General features: G+C 46.3%; 1 protein-coding gene across 2 annotated transcripts in view; it reads right to left on the minus strand.

Moving 5' to 3' along the window:
- The window catches only part of LOC106584496 (fibulin-1), a 44184-nt gene that overhangs the window by 8283 nt on the left and 16678 nt on the right, over positions 1-19223 (minus strand). Inside the window, exons 15-16 of one of the 2 annotated variants that reach the window (XM_082968079.1) lie at positions 16427-16569; positions 14799-14936 (exon numbers count right to left, since the gene is read on the minus strand). In XM_082968079.1, coding sequence (XP_082824205.1) covers positions 14799-14936; positions 16427-16569 — 281 coding nt within the window. Of the gene's footprint in view, positions 1-14798; positions 14937-16426; positions 16573-19223 lie in introns of both variants that reach the window. The other variant, XM_014169869.2, reaches the window with a different exon arrangement.

Consider the following 19223-nt stretch of genomic DNA (forward strand, 5'->3'; position numbering starts at 1 on the left):
TGTGATGGAGGGAGCATCATGGTTTGGGGCTGCTTTGCTGCCTCAGGGCCTGGACAGCTTGCTATCATCGACGGAAAAATTAATTCCCAAGTTTATTAAGACATTTAGCAGGAGAATGTTTTGCGGTCTGTCCGACAATTGAAGCTGAACAGAAGTTGGGTGATGCAACATGACAACGACCCAAAACACAGATGTAAATCCTGTTGCTCAGTTGGTAGAGCAAGGTGTTTGCAACGCCAGCATGGTGTGTGCAACGCCAGGGATGTGGGTTTGATTCCCACGGGGGGCCAGTACAAAAAAATAAAACAATTGAAAAAATTTATGAAATGTATGTATTCACTACTGTAAGTCGCTCTGGATAAGAGCATGTGTAAAATGTAAATCAACAACAGTGTCACGGATCCCCCCGGAACTCTCATTGCGCACACCTGGCCCCAATTCCCACTGATTGTATTTGTATATATGTGCCCTTTGTTCACCACGGTGGTGTTGATTATTGTTACTATGTCCATTGGTGCGTGTGAGTACCTGTGCTGTGTTTTGGGCTTTTGTGCCCTTGTGGATTGTGCAGATGATTATGGGTCTCGGCCCGCGTGATAATCATTGTGCGCTTGTGTTATTTATTCGAGGTACTCCTCGCTCTTTTGTTTGGGTTTCAACCCTGTGTTTTGTTACGTGTTTGTTTGGTCTTCGTCCCCTTGCCTTTATACGGCACGCCGTAATTAGACAAGCATTACTGTGCTTGTCTCCCGAATCTTCTCATACCAGCATGACAGAATAATCAACTATTGAGGGAGACAGTGGGAATGACCCGTCCAACGACGCTGTGACTGGTCCGTCCGGCGCTGCCGCAACTTTGGCAGCTGCAACTTCGGCAGCTGCAACTGGGTCGTCCGACGTCACTACAACGGGTCCGTTCGATGGCACAACTTCAGCAGCTACAACTGGTCTGTCTGACGATGCCACAACTGGGCAGGTATCGTCCTCGAGGCTGGTGTTGTTGCGCTGCTTGTTGGGGCAGGGGGTACTGTCACGGGGGTACTGTCAATGTAAATAGTCTGGGTAGCCATTTGAGTAGCTGTTCAGGAGTCTTATGGCTTGCAGGTAGAAGCTGTTTAGAAACCTCTTGGACCTAGACTTGGCACTCAGGTACCGCTTTCCCTGCGATAGCAGAGAGAACATTCTATGACTAGGGCGGCTGGTTTCTTTGATAATTTTTAGGGCCTTCCTCTGACACTGCCTGGTATAGAGATCCTGAATGGCAGGAAGCTTGGCCCCGCTGATATACTAGGCAGTACGCATTACCCTCTGTAGTGCCTTGCGGTCAGAGGCCGAGCAGTTGCCATACCAGGCAGTGATGCAACCCGTCAGGATGCTCTCAATGGTGCAGCTGTAAAACCTTTTGAGGATCTGAGGACCCATGACAAATCTTTTCAGTCTCCTGAGGGGGAAATCGGTTTTGTCGTGCCCTCTTCACGACTGTCTTGATGTGCTTGGACCATGTTAGTTTGTTGGTGATGTGGATGCCAAGGAACTTGAAGCTCTCAACCTGTTCCACTACAGCCCAATCGATGAGAATGGGTGTGTGCTCAGTCCTCCTTTTCCTGTAGTCTACAATCATCTCCTTTGTCTTGATTACGTTGAGGGAGAGGTTGTTTTCCTTGCACCACACAGTCAGGTCTCTGACCTCCTCCCTTTAGGCTGTCTCGTTGTCAGTGATCAGGTCTACCACTGTTGTGTCATCAGCAAACTTAATGATGGTGTTTGAGTCGTCCCGGGCTGTGCAGTCATGAGTGAACAGGGAGTGCAGGAGGGGACTGAGCATGCACCCCTGAGGGGTCTCCGTGTTGAGGATCAGCGTGGAAGATGGGGTGTTACCTACCCTTAACACCTGGGGGCGGCCCGTCGGGAAGTCCAGGATCCAGTTGCAGAGGGAGCTGTTTAGTCCCAGGGTTCTTAGCTTAGTGATGAGCTTTGAGGGCACTATGGTGTTGAACGCTGAGCTGTAGTCAATGAATAGCATTCCCACATAAGCGTTCCTTTTGTCCAGGTGGGAAAGGCAGTGTGGAGTGCAATAGAGATTGCATCATCTGTGGATCTGTTGGTGTGGTATGCAAATTGGAGTGGATCTAGGGTTTCTGGGATAATGGTGTTGTGAGCCATGACCAGCCTTTCAAAGCATTTCATGGCTACAGATGTGAGTGCTATGGGTCGGTAGACATTTAGGCAGGTTACCTTAGTGTTCTTGGGCACAGGGACTATAGTGGTCTGCTTGAAACATGTTGGTATTACAGACTCAGACAGGGAGAGATTGAAAATGTCAGTGAAGACACTTGCCAGTTGGTTAGCGCATGCTCGGAGTACACGTCCTGGTAATCCATCTGGTCCAGCGGCCTTGTGAATGTTGACTTGTTTTAAGGGCTTACTCACATCAGCTGCGGAAAGCGTGATCACACAGTCGTCTGGAACAGCTGATGCTCTCATGTATGTTTCAGTGTTACTTGCCTCGAAGCGAGCATAGAAGTGATTTAGCTCATCTGGTAGGCTCGTGTCACTGGGCAGCTCTCGGTTGTGCTTCCCTTTGTAGTCTGTAATAGTTTGTAAGCCCTGCCACATCCGATGAGCATCGGAGCCAGTGTATTACAATTCGATATTAGTCCTGTAATGACGCTTTGCCTGTTTGATGGTTCGTCGGAGGGCATAGCGGGATTTCTTATAAGCTTCCGGGTTAGAGTCCAGCTCCTTGAAAGCGGCAGCTCTACCCTTACCTCAGTGTGAATGTTGCCTGTAATCCATGGCTTCTGGTTGGGGTATGTACGTACAGTCACTGTGGGGAAGACGTGACTGGTGTACTCCGCAAGAATCCCGGGACATATTCCAGTGCACTTTTTTATAGACCGAGTCACTGGTGCTTCCGGCTTTAATTTTTGCTTGTAAGCAGGAATCAGGAGGATATAGTTATGGTCATATTTGCCAAATGGAGGGCAAGGGAGAGCTTTGTACGCATCTCTATGTGTGGAGTAAAGGTGGTCTAGAATTTATTTCCCTCTGGTTGCACATTTAATGATTAAATTTCGCTGCTTTAAAGTCCTCGGCCACTAGGAGCGCCACCTCTAGAGGCTCATTGAGTACAGTTTTAGTGCCAGCCTCAGTCTGTGGTGGTATGTAGACAGCTCCGAAAAATACAGATGAAAACTCTCTAGATAGATAGTGTAGTCGACAGCATATCATGAGATACCTACCTCAGGCAGCAAAACCTTGAGGCTTCCTTAGATATCGTGCACCAGCTATTGTTTACAAATATGCACAGGCCCCCGCCCCGTGTCTTACCAGAGGCTGCTGTTCTGTCCTGCCGATAGAGTGTATAACCCGCAAACTGTATGTTCTTAATGTCGTCGTTCATCCACGACTCTGTGAAACATATTACAGTTTTTGATGTCCCGTTGGTAGGATATACGTGCTTTCAGCTCGTCCCATTTATTTTCCAGCGATTGAACGTTAGCTAGCAGAATGGAAGGCAAGGGCAGATTAGCCACTCGTCCCCTGATCCTCACAAGGCATCCTGATCTATTTCCACGAAACCTTTTCCAGCGAATCACGGGGTCTGGGCCTGGTCGGGTGTCTGTATTATATCCATCCCATCCGACTCATTGAAGAAGAACTCCTCGTCCAATTTGAGGTGAGTAATCCCAGTTCTGATGTCCAGAAGCTATTTTCGGTCATAAGAGACGGAAGCAGCAACATTACGTACAAAACAAGTTACGAACAACACGAAAAAACAAACAAAATAACATGGTTGGTTAAGAGCGGATAAGACGGCAGCCTTCCCCTCCGGCGCCATCATGTGACATCGGAAGAACAGTTGAGGCTTGAAACACAAATCATGTATGGGATCATTCAGCAGACGCACACGATGAACGCAAGCCTACACGTGACCATGTGAAATTAACTCTCACAGTGAAAACTTGGTCCCACAGAGAACAAGGCCTTCTTCCATAGAAAGTTCTACCTACAACCCTTACATAACCATGACCCCCCCCCCCCCCCCCCCAAAGACTGCAATTGTGCTAGCCAACTGTCCTTCCGAACAACCCATTGTGACCTTATAGGGATGCCCTCTGTTTAGGTTCAGCTTCCTGTGGCTATGGGAAGTGGCTTAATTCATTCTCAACATGGTTCATTCTCAACCCTCTGTGGAACAGTAAATTCAGGGCATTGTTAAAGAATGTACATTGTGGGCCTTGCATTGTATGGAGGTGAAAGGGGCATTTCTGAAGGGTTAAAAAGGTTGCATGTTGCTAAGTATTCCATATTTGTTACCAGAGGATGATCATGACCCGACACATGAAATGTGAATTCAATTGGCCCAAAAGCATTTTCGCCCTCCATTGGACACAATGATCTTGAAAATGTAGAAACTAAGAGCCTTATAAAGAGGATATCGTTCACAATATTTTAGATTGACTTGATGAAACTGTTTGCCTGCCTGCCTGTCTATGAGTGTGTCTGTCTGTCAACCCTGTGACACTCAACTTTTCCCAGTGAATGCCATATATTGACAAAAACATCATACTGTAATGTTTTAATTTTTGCAAAAACGTGTTTTGAAGCTGATGCTGGGCTGCTCAGTCCTTTCTCAGGTACTGTGCTCAGTTCTACTGTCAGCAGCTTACTTGTAGTCATTGATCAGTGAGGTGCAGCAGCTCTCTGAGCTGTAGATTCTAGTTGTTCCTCTCAATCACCCCATGTTTTAATTGCGCAACCAGAGCAGTTCAGATTTGTCACCTGAAGAGGAGCCTCATAAGGGCTCTGTCCGTCAGCATGTTTCACATCCACAGCACACAGAGTAATGTATCCTCCATGAACGCAAGGCATCTACAGTGACAACTGGAGCTCAACATACTAGCTATGAACCTGATGTGAAACCAAACCACCACAGCCACATAATCATTGCAAACATTTCACTCCGTCACGAGCTGTGGTGAGGTGAAAGCCTAACCACAAAGCTAACAGGTTTCACTTCGATGCAATCATATCGTCATTACTTGAGGTGCAGGCCTGTACAAGTAAAAAAATGAAAATACCAGATCGCTCACTGATATCATCTCTCCTCTACTTTGTGTATGTAGTTCATTCCAGGATCTGATGGTAGGCTTACAGTACGGCTGAAAGCACTCTGCTCCGGTATCCCTGGGAGTCGGGATTGCTTCGTTCCGTTGCTGAGGTAGTGTATCTGCCGCAGGGTGCAGAGGTGACCCCACCATGTTCCAACCTCCATCAAACACACAGCCGCACAAACCCCCTGTTCCCCAGAACATTCCACCACACCATAAAATAGGCCGTAATTATAAAATAACCTTAAATGCATGGTAGAAGCGCGATACGACACTGCCACAAAACAAAGTGAAGCAAATGCCAGAAGGCATTTGTCATACTCTATGGCTGCGAGGGCTACAATATTGAAGGGTTACATGTAAACAGTACAATTTCGGGGTTTTCTGGTTTCTACAACTCGGCGAGGAAGTGTATGACAAAATCCTAAATGAACGGGTTTAACACCAGGAAACAAATGAAAGTATGCGTCGGCCTCGCCACAGTATTGTATAATCACACGCTGGCCGTGGTGCGATGCCTGCTCAGTGCTGTAAAACCATTGGAAAGGGGCCAGGCAGAGCACGGCTTTTCCCAGGGCCAGGCCCAGTCCGCTCTGGGGGAAGCCTAGGATTAGCATACAGGCTCCTTGGGGACCGGACCATAGGGCACGGGCCTGACTGGCTTTTCTTGTGTGTTTGGTATAGCTCCTGATCACAACCAACTGGCAGATGTTTGGGCAGTCCAGCCAGGCTGTCTAAACAGTCCCTTGACCACTCCAAAGGGGACCTGAGCGCTGCACACCCCCGGTCTGAAAAGCGAGCTTGTGTAGTTTGGTATTTCAAGGTAAATTAGCGATGCCTGAGTCATAGTTACAGATCTCTCCCAAATGAACCGTGGGGCCGTGCTGGATGCATGGAGTCCTTCTCCACTGTTGTGACATCATTGAAAAAGTTGCTAGCTGGAAGGAAAAGGATTTAGCTTTTCTTGGACTTTCTATTTTCAGTGTTTGTTTGATGAATGAGTAACATTGATGATATAGTAGCATATGGGCAAATTTCAAGGTAACAGAATGATGCTGAGACAGATGCAAAGTTCGGTAACAGAACAAACCGCACAAACTGTCATTCTGTTACCAAACTTTACCAAACCAATCTGCACTGTTCTTCAGGTAAATGTGTTTTTGTACATTATTATTGTAATTATTATTCACTCCGTTTCCGTGGAATTGCACATGTAGCATTATCTTCATCGTGACCTTCACATCGTAATAAAAGTGACCTTATACAGTAACCTAACCACCGGACAGAGTAGACGATAGCACTCAATCTACATCTCAAAACACTGCATTAAAACATCCAATGTCAAAGATGATGCTAGATTTGGTAGACTTGGAAACAGATTCCTCAACACGCGTATATCCTAGTGAACGTTTTTTTGGATCCATTATTGATAAACAGATACGTCATGCCAGTATCTCCTGATACCTTTTATCTGTATTGGTCAAAAAGACATACAGTGTAGATAAAGTGATAATAAAACTGAAAAATGTAGCAGCGTGGCTGTGGAGATACTAGGGAGGGATGATGAACAAGTCAATACAAATCAAATGGAAAGCAAAGGGGAGGAAGAAAAGTACATAGCTAGCTATGTCTGGCAAACTATTTGAATACACTTACAGCAAGATTCCATGGTGTGTCAATGTGTGTGTACAGTATGTGTGTGTGGGGGCGGTGTGTGTAGGCACACAGTGTATGTGCATGTGTTTTCAGAGGAGTGCAAATATACAAACAGTATATTCAGAAAGTATTCAGACCCCTTGACTTTTTCCACATTTTGTTATGTTACAGCCTTATTCTAAAATGTATTAAATACGTTTTCTTTCTCATAAATCTACACACAATACCCCATAATGACAAAGCGAAAACAGGTTTTTAGAAATGTTTGCAAACTTATTAAAAATAAAAAACAGAAATACCTTATTTACATAAGTATTCAGACCCTTTTCTATGAGACATCCTGTTTGCATTGATCATCCTTGAGATGTTTCTACAACTTGATTGGAGTCCACCTGTTGTAAATTCAATTGATTGGACATGATTTGGAAAGGCACACACTTGTCTACATAAGGTCCCACAGTTGACAGTGCATGTCAGAGCAAAAACCAAGCTATGAGGTCAAAGGAATTGTCCGTAGAGCTCCGAGACAGGATTGTGTCGAGGCACAGATCTGGGGAAGGGTACCAAAAAATGTCTGCAGCATTGAAGGTCCCCAAGAACACAGTTGCCTCCATCATTCTTAAATGGAAGAAGTTTGGAATCACCAAGACTCGTCCTAGAGCTGGCCGCCTGGCCAAACTGAGCAATCAGGGGAGAAGGACCTTGTTCAGGGAGGTAACCCAAGAACCTGATGGTCACTCTGACAGAGCTCCAGAGTTCCTCTGTAGAGATGGGAGAACCTTCCAGAAGGATAATCATCTCTGCAGCACTCCACCAATCAGGCCTTTATGGTAGTGGCCAGATGGAAGCCAGTCCTCAGTAAAAGGCACATGACAGCCCACTTGGAGTTTGCCACAAGTCACCTAAAGGACTCTCAGACCTTGAGAAAGAAGATTCTCTGGTCTGATGAAACCAAGATTGAACTCTTTGGCCTGAATGCCAAGTATCACATCTGGAGGAAACCTGGCATCATCACTACGGTGAAGCATGGTGGTGGCAGCATCATGCTGTGGGGATGTTTTTTCAGCGGCAGGGACTGGGAGACTTGTCAGGATCGAGGTAAAGATGAAAGGTGCAAAGTACAGAGAGATCCTTGATGAAAACCTGCTCCAGAGTGCTCAGGACCTTAGACTGGGGCAAAGGTTCACCATCCAACAGGACAACGACCCTAAGTACACAAGTCTCTGAATGTCCTTGAGTGGCCCAGCCAGAGCCCAGACTTGAACCCGATCTCTGGAGAGACCTGAAAATAGCTGTGCAGCCATGCTCCCCATCTAATCTGATAGAGCTTGAGAGGATCTGCAGAGAAGAATGGGAGGAACTCCCCAAATACAGGTGAGCCAAGTATTCATACCCAAGAAGACTCGAGGCTGTAATCGCTGCCAAAGGTGCTTCAACAAAGTACTGAGTAAAGGGTCTGAATACTTATGTAAATGTCATATTTTTAATAAATGTGCAACAATGTCTAAAAATATGTTATGGGGTATTGTGGTTAGATTGATGAGGGGGAAAAAACAATTTAATCAATTTTTGAATAAGGCTGTAACGTAACATAATGTGGAAAAAGACAAGGGGTCTGAATACTTTCCGAATGCACTGTACATTCTGTGTGTGCATGTGATGTGTAACACTATCAAACATCAGTGTAGACCACCCCGGGAAGAGAAGGCCTTGTGTGTGTTGCTATGCTGTGGGGTTGTCGGGTGGAGAAGACACTGTTTTGATTAGCTGTACTAATCCCCTCAGTGACAGGCAGGCAGGGATTCCTCATGGGCTTGGCCTGCTCTGGTGGGCCTGCTGATTCCATGTCATAATTCATGATCATCCCCTGACAGACAGACAACCTCTCTCTCTCTCTCTTTCTCTCTCTCTGTCTCTCTCTCGCTCTCTCTCTGCCGCGAGGAGGCTTTCTCTGCTTATCACACTATATAACCTGCAGATTTCTGTCCTTAGCTCCCTTCATTCTAATACACTCAACCACAAGTTAGAGTTTGTCTGACATGTCACCCTATTCCCTATATAGAGCATTACTTGTCTTTCGATCAGGTAACTAATAGGGCGCCATTTAGGAAGCACACCAAGACTAGAGCCTCAAGCCCCACTGTGTCCTTAACACCTGCTCTAACACACCAGGCCCAAATTCCACCAGCTGCTGTGAACGGCTCCACCAGCACATAAAGTACCTGACCAGACACAGACAGTGAGCTCACTCCTTCATTCATGGAGCTAACGGACACGGTGAGCCTGTCACCTCTGTGCCAATGACATCGTAAATAGGCCTTTCATATTGTCTGTGTATAACTCAGAACCCCAGAGGCATATTTCTACCTGCGTTCTAGAATGGTTGGAATCTTGCTGTGGCGTCTCAGTCTTCAGTCCAGTAAGTGGCCCATTGACGGAAGGTTTGATTTACTAACGGAACATACCCGATTCACCAAAGGATGAGGTTTAGGAACTTGCCTGTGATGGTTTGCTCACTTCCCCACTCTCACGGTGGCCAGAGGAAAAAGTGTTGCCCTTCTGTGAAGAAGATTCTACTTCTTCTAGCATCCATCCTTATCCTTATTCTTCTCCCACATATTTCACACGATGCTACATTAGCCTCAGCCCCATTCCCACCCACAGTCCCAGCCTCAGCCCAAGTCCCACCCACAGCCCCATTCAAACCATAGCTACCTCTGCCTGCTAACAGGAGCATGACGTGAGCTCAGTCCATCCACACCATGCGTTCACTGGGAGTGTTGTTAAGACAATATTTATCCCACTGTGAAAGCGTGGCCAGGCAGACGAAGTCAAACAGGGGGAACCACCAACACCATGGAAGACAAATGGAGAGACCACCACCAATCTGTAGCACGCCACACACACACACACACACACCACCACCACCACCGCATGCTGCATCACAGGAAAGCCCCTGATTCCGGACCACCTGCTCCTCGTGCTGTAGACCACAGAACTGTTGTTTTTAAAGGGAGTAGCTCTGCAGTTCTGGCTGGCTGCCAGAATCAATCATCCTATTATCATCATGTCCCTTCAAACAGACGTCGTCGTCAAACAGTCTGCCCTAATCAGAAGTGCATGGATGACAGTGCAAGAGAGTCTGAGTAATGCATACCTTTTCCTTCACTGTTTGTCTTTCCGAATATGCATCATGTGATGTGCCAGAGATGTTGTCTTAGTGATGACATACCACCAAGCTGGATCTCCTTCAGCTCTACCTGGAGGGCTGTAAGACTCAGTAAGACATCTGCTGTGTGGTCCTGGCTGTACGTGGTGCTAGGCTAGTCACTGGGCTCCAGGACGTTGGATTCTGTAAGTGTATGATTGGTTGTTATCATGTTTTCCCCAAGCGTTGAGGGGCTGTTGTGTTTGCACAGATGCGGCTGGCTGTCAAGGCTGTCACCCAGACGTGACAGAGCTGGGAAAACCTCTCGCGTGACACTGATGGATGACTAGGGAAGAGTGGTGCGGCTCTCTCGCAGTGTGTGGCTCGTTGTATAGCCAGTGTGTGTGTGTGTGTGTGTGTGTGTGTGTGTGTGTGTGTGTGTGTGTGTGTGTATGGGTGAGACTGTGCGTCAGTGTGTGTGTGTGTGTGGGTGAGACTGTGTGTCAGTGTGTGTGTGTGGGTGAGACTGTGCGTCAGTGTGTGTGTGTGGGTGAGACTGTGCGTCAGTGTGTGTGTGGGTGAGACTGCGTCAGTGTGTGTGTGTGGGTGAGACTGTGTGTGTGTGTGTGTGTGGGTGAGACTGTGCGTCAGGTGTGTGTGTGTGTGTGTATGGGTGAGACTGTGCTTCAGTGTGTGTGTGTGTGTGGGGTGAGACTGTGCGTCAGTGTGTGTGTGTGTGTGTGGGTGAGACTGTGCGTCAGTGTGTGTGTGTGGGTGAGACTGTGCGTCAGTGTGTGTGTGTGTGTGGGTGAGACTGTGCGTCAGTGTGTGTGTGTGTGTGTATGGGTGAGACTGTGCTTTAGTGTGTGTGTGTGTGTGTGTGGGTGAGACTGTGCGTCAGTGTGTGTGTGTGTGTGTGTGTGTGTGTGTATGGGTGAGACTGTGCGTCAGTGTGTGTGTGTGTGTGTGTGTGTGTGTGTGTGTGTGTGTGTGTGTGTGTGTGTGTGTGTGTGTGTGTGTGTGTGTGTGTAGGTGAGACTGTGCATCAGTGTGTGTGTGTGTGTGTATGAGTGAGACTGTGCGTCAGTGTGTGTGTGTGTGTGTGTGTGTGTGTGTGTGTGTGTGTATGGGTGAGACTGTGCTTCAGTGTGTGTGTGTGTGTGTGTGTGTGTGTATGGGTGAGACTGTGCGTCAGGTGTGTGTGTGTGTGTGTGTGTATGGGTGAGACTGTGCGTCAGTGTGTGTGTGTGTGTGTGTATATGGGTGAGACTGTGCGTCAGTGTGTGTGTGTGTGTGTGTGTGTGTGTGTGTGGGTGAGACTGTGCGTCAGTGTGTGTGTGTGTGTAGGTGAGACTGTGCGTCAGTGTGTGTGTGTGTGTATGGGTGAGACTGTGCGTCAGTGTGTGTGTGTGTGTGTGGGGTGTGACTGTGCGTCAGTGGTGTGTGTGTGTGTGTGTGTGTGTGTGTGTGGGTGAGACTGTGTGTGTGTGTGTGTGTGTATGGGTGAGACTGTGCGTCAGTGTGTGTGTGTGTGTGTGTGGGCGAGACTATGCGTCAGTGTGTGTGTGTGTATGGGCGAGACTGTGTGTGTGTGTGTGTGTGTGTGTGTGTGTGTGTGTGTGTGTGTGTGTGTGTGTGTGTGTGTGTGTGTGTGTGTGTGTGTGTGTGGTGTGTGTGTGTGCGTGTGGGTGAGACTGTGCGTCAGTGTGTGTGTGTGTGTGTGTGTGTGTGTGTGTGTGTGGGGTGAGACTGTGTGTCAGTGTGTGTGTGTGTGTGTGTGTGTGTGTGTGGGTGGGTGAGACTGTGCGCCAGTGTGTGTGTGTGTGGGTGGGTGAGACTGTGTGTCAGTGTGTGTGTGTGTGGGTGGGTGAGACTGTGCGCCAGTGTGTGTGTGTGTGGGTGGGTGAGACTGTGCGTCAGTGTGTGTGTGTGTGGGTGGGTGAGACTGTGCGTCAGCGTGTGAAACAGAGAACAAACTCAATCATTCTCCCAAAGTAGCAGTGTACCAAACTTAAACGGCTTACCCTGGTCAAAGTGGTCAGTCTATTAAAAGCGCTATTGGTGAATACAAAGGAGGATTTTCCTCTTGTTCGTAAAGTAGATTCATATGCAACTCTTACAGATAGTTTACACGTCAGCTAGCTACAGAGCTAAGCCACAGCCACCAGCCAAAGGAACCAGCGCGCAGCACCACCACTGAGTTGAATAAACCAAACCCTATAGCTGATCACGACATGGACACCAGACTTCACAGCAGACAGTCACTGACCAAAGCCTCGTCAGCAGAGCCACTCAACATGGACGACTATGGCTAACATGCAAGAGCTGCATCCAATAAGCACCCCAAGGGTTTGGGAGAGAAGAGCCTCCTCACAAACAAGGCAGCGAAGCCTTTCATGTGGTAGCCATTTAAAGTGTTCTAATGCTCGACGAGACACTGAGGGCTGGTGTGGGGAAATTGAACAATACATTTAACCACATGAATCACTAGGGCCCAGGATTACTTCTGCACATATTGGTACACACACTCTCTTGCACATGCACGAACACACGCACACACACACACACACACAAACACACACACAGAGACACACATATACACAAGCATTGGTCACACACATTCTCTCACAAACATGCACACACGTTAAACTTCTGAGGATGGGTGACGTAAGTCCCAAGTACCAAAGTACCAAAGGATAGCTCAATTATACCTCCTCCACCCCCCACCCCAATTATAGCCCTTCTCCCCTCCCGTTACCCCAGTAACAAAATGATAACCACAAAACTCAATAGATGGTATCTGTACTCTACCCACTGGGCACACACTGGTTGAATCAACGTTGTTTCCACATCATTTCAATGAAATTACATTGAAGCAATGTGTAATAGACATTGAGAATTGACATCTGTGCCCAGTGGGTATTGTATGGTTGTTAGACTAATAATCTTTGTGTACACTCACCACTTTGTTTACTCTCTCTTTCTCCCTCTCCATTCTGGGAAGAGACAGATGTATGTTGCACAAGAGGTTGGTGGCACCTTAGTTGGGGAGGACCAATTAATTTGCGGTAATGGCTGGTATGGCAATTAGTGAAATGGTATCAAGTACATCAAAAACATGGTTTCCATGTGTTTGGATGCCATTCCATTGACTCCGTTCCTGCCATTATCATGAGCCGTCCTCCCCTCAGCAGCCTTGTGTGGTACGTAGTGACAGGCCATCCTTTCATCCATCAGCACAGTGTGTATCTCTCACTCTCTCTTTCCACTACCCGCATCCCTCCATCCTCCCATCGCAGAGCCAAAACAATAACATCCAGGCAGGCCCAACTATGCGTCATCCCCGGGCCGAGTACACCCCCATCCTCCTGGAGCCAGGCTTCGGTTCATCTCCCCCAGACACAGTGAGCAGCGCTGGATCCTCACCAGACCAGTGGAGGCTAAAGGGATGTGCTCCTGCACTACAGAGGCTCCACATGCAGTCACACCCACCAAGGCTCCTCTCTTCTCTGTTCTACAGCAACAGACTTGGATCTGATCCTTGATTGCCGGGTTAAGTGGGGTACCATTACTATCTCAAAGTCTGTATAAGGACTAGCGTTGCACAGCTACCGGTAATTTACCAAAGTTCCCGGAATATTCAGTAATTCTGGTCATTAACAGAAAATCTATGTCAATCTATCATAACTTTGGTAATTTATACTTGAATAACTTTTAAAAACGTTATTCATATATAGTATTCGTTTGTTCTATCTGTGTCCATATTGTCAATGAGTTTCTAATATATAGACCACATGGTTCAAGAATAAATAGCCTAATTAATGAAAAAAGCATCTAATCAATAATTGCATTATTTTCAATGAACTCTGCAACTTTTCCAACTATTGACTGTGTTCACAACTGCCACCAGTTTGGCAGCAGAACATTGACAACAAATACATATTGACATGGTGAAATAAAGAAGTGTGTAAAAAGGATATTTCATGCTGAAACCCTCATATCAAACGTCAATGGTTTTCACTAAATTGATGGTTTGTAAATGTAGGATAATGTTTTACAGCTCTGGCATTATATATTTTTGTTATTTTAAAATAATATTATTTAACTATTTCATATATTTTGCATGTGATAAGGCAACACAGAGGGCCAGAGATTATTAGACACCAGTAATAAATCCTCCTTTTGCAACCCTAATAAGGACTGATTATCGTCATATAGATTAACATACACACATGAAAATATATTATGCCCATCCAGACTGCTTGATATGCAAAAATATAAGCCATCTCTGTACATCATAGCCACAATGATCTGTTGAGGAGAAGAAGGGCTTTTTTGCTTAAGGAATGGAAAAAACATGGCGGTCAGTAAGTGAATTAAATGGTGCAGAAAAGTGGGACAAACTGATGCCAAATGTTTTGTGGAGAAAGAAGAGAAAGCTGTCCTTCATTGGTCTCCGAGGACAACCCAAAGGACAGCTCCATAGAGGACGGAGACATGAAGGGCCACAGCTGCCACCAGGGTGCAAATGGCATTGGAAGTGTTTGTCAGATGTACTTGTGTCACGGGAGCATCCTTATGATGGAGAATTTCATACTTCTCAAACCAAAGCTTCTCTTTCTTCTTCTTCTTCTCCCCACTCAGCTCTCACATGGAGACACACACATGCGTTTGGTTTGTACGTATAAAAAACGCAATGCAAAATTAGGTCAGAAAACCGCTTGTTTGAACATCTATCCAGGGAGGCCTCGGGACTAGTGATTGCCTGCTATTGTTATTTGGCCCTTGTGACTTGATGAGTTACTCAGACCTCAACTCAAGTCAAACGACGTATGGCTTAGCTAGCTGCATCCCTTCGCTCCTTCTTTCTTTCCACTCACCCACGATTATGCCGTGCTCCTGACGTTTGACGATGTCGAAGGAATTCTGGACATTTCCCTCCAGGATGTCGAACACGATGTCGGAGCTGATGTGGGGGGAGGAGTACGCCAGCGACATGGTTCTCAGGAAAACTATCTCTGTTGGAAGAAGATAACAATTAGAGACAAAAGAGCTTTACAGGGCTTTAAACCCTTATAATCAGGCTGGGATTGAAACGGCCAGGCTCGTGCCAACTTCTCGGAGGAGGAAGACAATTAAATGGGAGGCAGCTGAGCTCTGGGTTAATTGTGTGCAGAGGGGGTCATGACAGGGATGATGGGTGTTCAGTGCTGTTGTTCAGTTAGAGGCCTGCAAGTCCTAAACACCCCGACGAGAAGCTTATGAGAAACAACAAGGACTTAGCTTCCCATGAAGTTGAGGATGAGTGTGTCTGAAACATGCACCACATGTAGGACTAAGTTTGTCTCAGTTTGTATGGGTGTGATTACAGTGGTCAGTCAGTCAGATCCATTAAAAATGTGACACTTAGACATTGGTTTTGGGCTTGCGGCTTGGCAATACTTAATGGTGTTACCAGTACACCAACCTTGTCCCCCAGGGTTTGAATGCACACAGCTCATATATATATTGAAAGTTAAGGAGGAAGTGTCTGATGCACGGATTACCACTACACTGTCAACAACACTCTTAAAGAGCCACTAATGTTGCCCATTAGAGAAACGAGATTTTAGTCTTGGAGGTGTGTTTTCTGACCGATTCCGCATTTGGTTAATGATATTTGTCCCCCATGAGACCCTGTAGACGAGGAAGCCCCAGAATCAATCTAAGAAATCTTAAGAAATCTGTTATAAATGTTTACGGTTTTGCTGAGGATGTTCTAGTTGTGCAATTTTACATCTAACTAAGGTGTTTGGTGCAGTATTTCTCAATTTTACATCTAACTAAGGTGTTTGGTGCAGTATTTCTCAATTTTACATCTAACTAAGGTGTTTGGTGCAGTATTTCTCAATTTTACAACTAACTAAGGTGTTTGGTGCAGTATTTCTCAATTTTACAACTAACTAAGGTGTTTGGTGCAGTATTTCTCAATTTTACAACTAACTAAGGTGTTTGGTGCAGTATTTCTCAATTTTACATCTAACTAAGGTGTTTGGTGCAGTATTTCTCAATTTTACATCTAACTAAGGTGTTTGGTGCAGTATTTCTCAATTTTACATCTAACTAAGGTGTTTGGTACAATAACTGTTTCTGACTCATAATGATGTCACATAGGTTGTTTTCAAAGGAATTTGTTGATTTTTAAAGGCAGTTGCTCTTTAAGCGTTAGCTGATTTTGGGCAAGTAAATAAGTAGCCTTGCAAGAGCCTTGGATTTGGGCTCATAGGAGCAGGAGCCTATCTCCTCATTATGTAGCGCGAGGCAGCTTGATGTATAAGCACACCACCTGGACAGGAGGCTAGTCTATCACAGGCTTTTTTGGGCAAGAGATTTTGGACAACAAGGTAATATAAAAAGGAATATACTTACAAGTATGTTTTCACATAACATGCTGGCAGTGAAAAAAAACATTGGATATGAAAAAAAGTGTGTTGTAATCTAAATAAGTGCATGAGAGATCACCCCCTACCTTCAGGCCTGGTGAACTCCCTGAAGGTAGGCATGGAGATGACAGTGTGGGAGACGGAGTGTACAGGGTCCAGGACACAGCTGATGTCATTGGGCTGGCACGACTTCACACAGCGGACGGTGTCTGAGCGCTCCACCCTTGCCCTGCTGAGAGAGGACACACACAAATGCACACACACACACACACACACACACACACACACACACACACACACACACACACACACACACACACACACACACACACACACACACACACACACACACACACACACACACACACACACACACACACACACACACACACACACACAACCTCTGACCTTTAGTGAGAGATTATAAAAAGCCTAAGGCACAAACTGCCTTCAGTTCCCCCCTGAAGCTCAAATGACAGGGCATCCTATTCCAAGGGAGAAGTGCACTGCACAATCAAGAACTCAGCAGACCCTGTGAAACAACCGCTACACAAACACGATCTCTCCAACTACAGCGGGGATGCTGGGTAAAGTATTCTACATCAAAACATCGATACTGTATGTGGCTAGCAAGAATGATAAAACAACGACAGCCAAAGATCACACAGTAGCCAGAGTGTAGCTGGCTAGTAGAGGCTCTGCTAGGCATTGATGGTTTGGTTTCTGATGCACTGGTTGTGTTGTGTGGGAAGAAGAGAAGTGAAATATGGAGGAGATGGGAGAATGATGCATGAGTTGCTCGCAGGAAAATATTTGGATTTGTTGAGCGTGTCCCGGCTTCATATCAGATAATCTCTTGAGGAGAATTTATGGGACGAGGGGGGTTCTAAAATTCTCCTAAATTGTGAAGAACATGACTAGACAACTCCTCAAGCGCTCCGAGCTGCTCTCATCCCATTATTTAAGACTCTGTTTATTTCACAATCTAATCAGTAGCAGCTTAGGGTGAGGGGAGACCTCGCTGAAACAAATGCCACCCACCCACATGCCTACAGCAACAGGGCTGCTACGCTGCCAGGAACCTGTCTTGGAATCTGAGAGGAACTGCTTCTCAGCAGGCTTTCACCCACAAGCACCAGGGACAGAGACCCCTATTTAAATCATCAATGTCCTGGGGGAGGTCCTGGTTACGAAACATATCAAGACAAATTCTACAACTCAACGTCAGCCATAATCTCCTCTGCTTGGTGGGGATGTGCCATGCTCTACCGAACGAACTCTGCTTCTCCATGAGCCTATTCTAAAAAGACAAGATACCATACATGCAGCTTATACAGTTGATAATGTCTGGTGTGGATGGGCTTCAAATGGAAGGTTATGCAAGGTAATGCCAACAGACAAGTAGCTGGCCAGTGCATACATGATTTGGCTCTGGTTCCCAAGAGTACCATGTATAGGGTCCAGTGAACGTCCACCACTGCTCCAGTGTAATGTATAATACAGCTACATCATGCCTCTCTGTCCCTCCTCGTGGGACCTATAGGCTGCAGCTCAACCACAGGCCAGAACCCCAGGCCAGAACCCCAGGCCAGAACCCCAGGCCAGAACCCGGCTCGGGTTGCACAGCTCCTTTCATGGAGAGAGGGGAAAAGCCCCTGACAAAAAGTCAAGCCGCCATTGTGTAGGGGCTTGTAATTAGCAATTAACGCCAGCGTACAAGTTTTGCTTTGGTTCAGGCCAAAGCCGCAAATGTTCTTCTAGTTTATAATACCTCAGCCTGCAGCAGCAGCAGCAAGAGGAGAGAGCAGGGCCTGGAGGATGGGGTGAACGCTCTGCTCCACTAGGCCACAAAGTGAATTTACAAGATTATAATGACCTAGGGTGAACTGGCCCTCACACAGAGCAGGGTACATCAAAGACTAGACAGCAAGTAGAGAGAAGGGCTAATTATGCCCTTTGTGTGTGTGTGTGTGGGGGGGGGGGGGGGGGGGGGCACAGGAGGGCCCTTGTATTCCCCTGTCCTCTCATCTCTCTTCACCTCACGTGGCCCAGAGAGACGCAGCCCTACAGAAAAAAAAACAATACTTCAAGACCAGAAAGAAAAACAGACTGTTGGATGGAATGGAAGTCCTCTGGTCAAGCGCTGCAAAGTCCTTTTATTTTTTGGGTAATTATTATTTATAGTCAGTAGATTGATAACGCCCCAACACAAACACTGCAGGGCATCATTCATTCTTCGAGCGGTGATGTTGCTCCGCCACAAATTGTTCAGACCACCGGCCAGAACCCAGATCCCCATAACTCACTGTCAGAGTAGAGAAAAAAGCGAATTGTTCTTTACAGATGTATGATCTTCATTTGAGCCAGTTTGCTACAGAAGGAAACTAATCTTGCAGCAACAGGAAATGTGAATTATTTTGTGGATTATAATTAACGGACATTTTTGAAGGGGTTGATACATTTTTCACAAGGAAAATTCAAGTCTGAAATCTCAAAGTGGAAATTACAAACTTCAGAAGCCTTTTTAAACCTCAAATACACTACAGGTTTTACATTTCCTGAGTTACAGGAAAGTTCTCCTGCAACAGGGTGATCAAATTAAGATACTATATCTGTAGCTGTGCACAGACCACCATGTTTTATTTTATGGATGTCCCGACTAGACAGGTGCATCCTTACTGCCCTGACAGGTCGGGAGGAACCTGGGACCCATGGTTAAATTTACAGTTATTGTAAGCAGCAGCCCAGGCAGGCTCTGACTAGTGGCCTAACAACATGTTTCGGCTATTTATACTCTATCTCTGTGCCTTGCATATTTCCTAGTCTTCCACGACTGCATCCCATTGCCTGTCACTTACTCTGGCTTGCCTTTGAGTCACTGTC

The sequence above is a fragment of the Salmo salar genome, chromosome 23, assembly GCF_965601325.2.
Source record: "Salmo salar chromosome 23, fSalSal1, whole genome shotgun sequence".
NCBI lineage: Eukaryota > Metazoa > Chordata > Actinopteri > Salmoniformes > Salmonidae > Salmo > Salmo salar.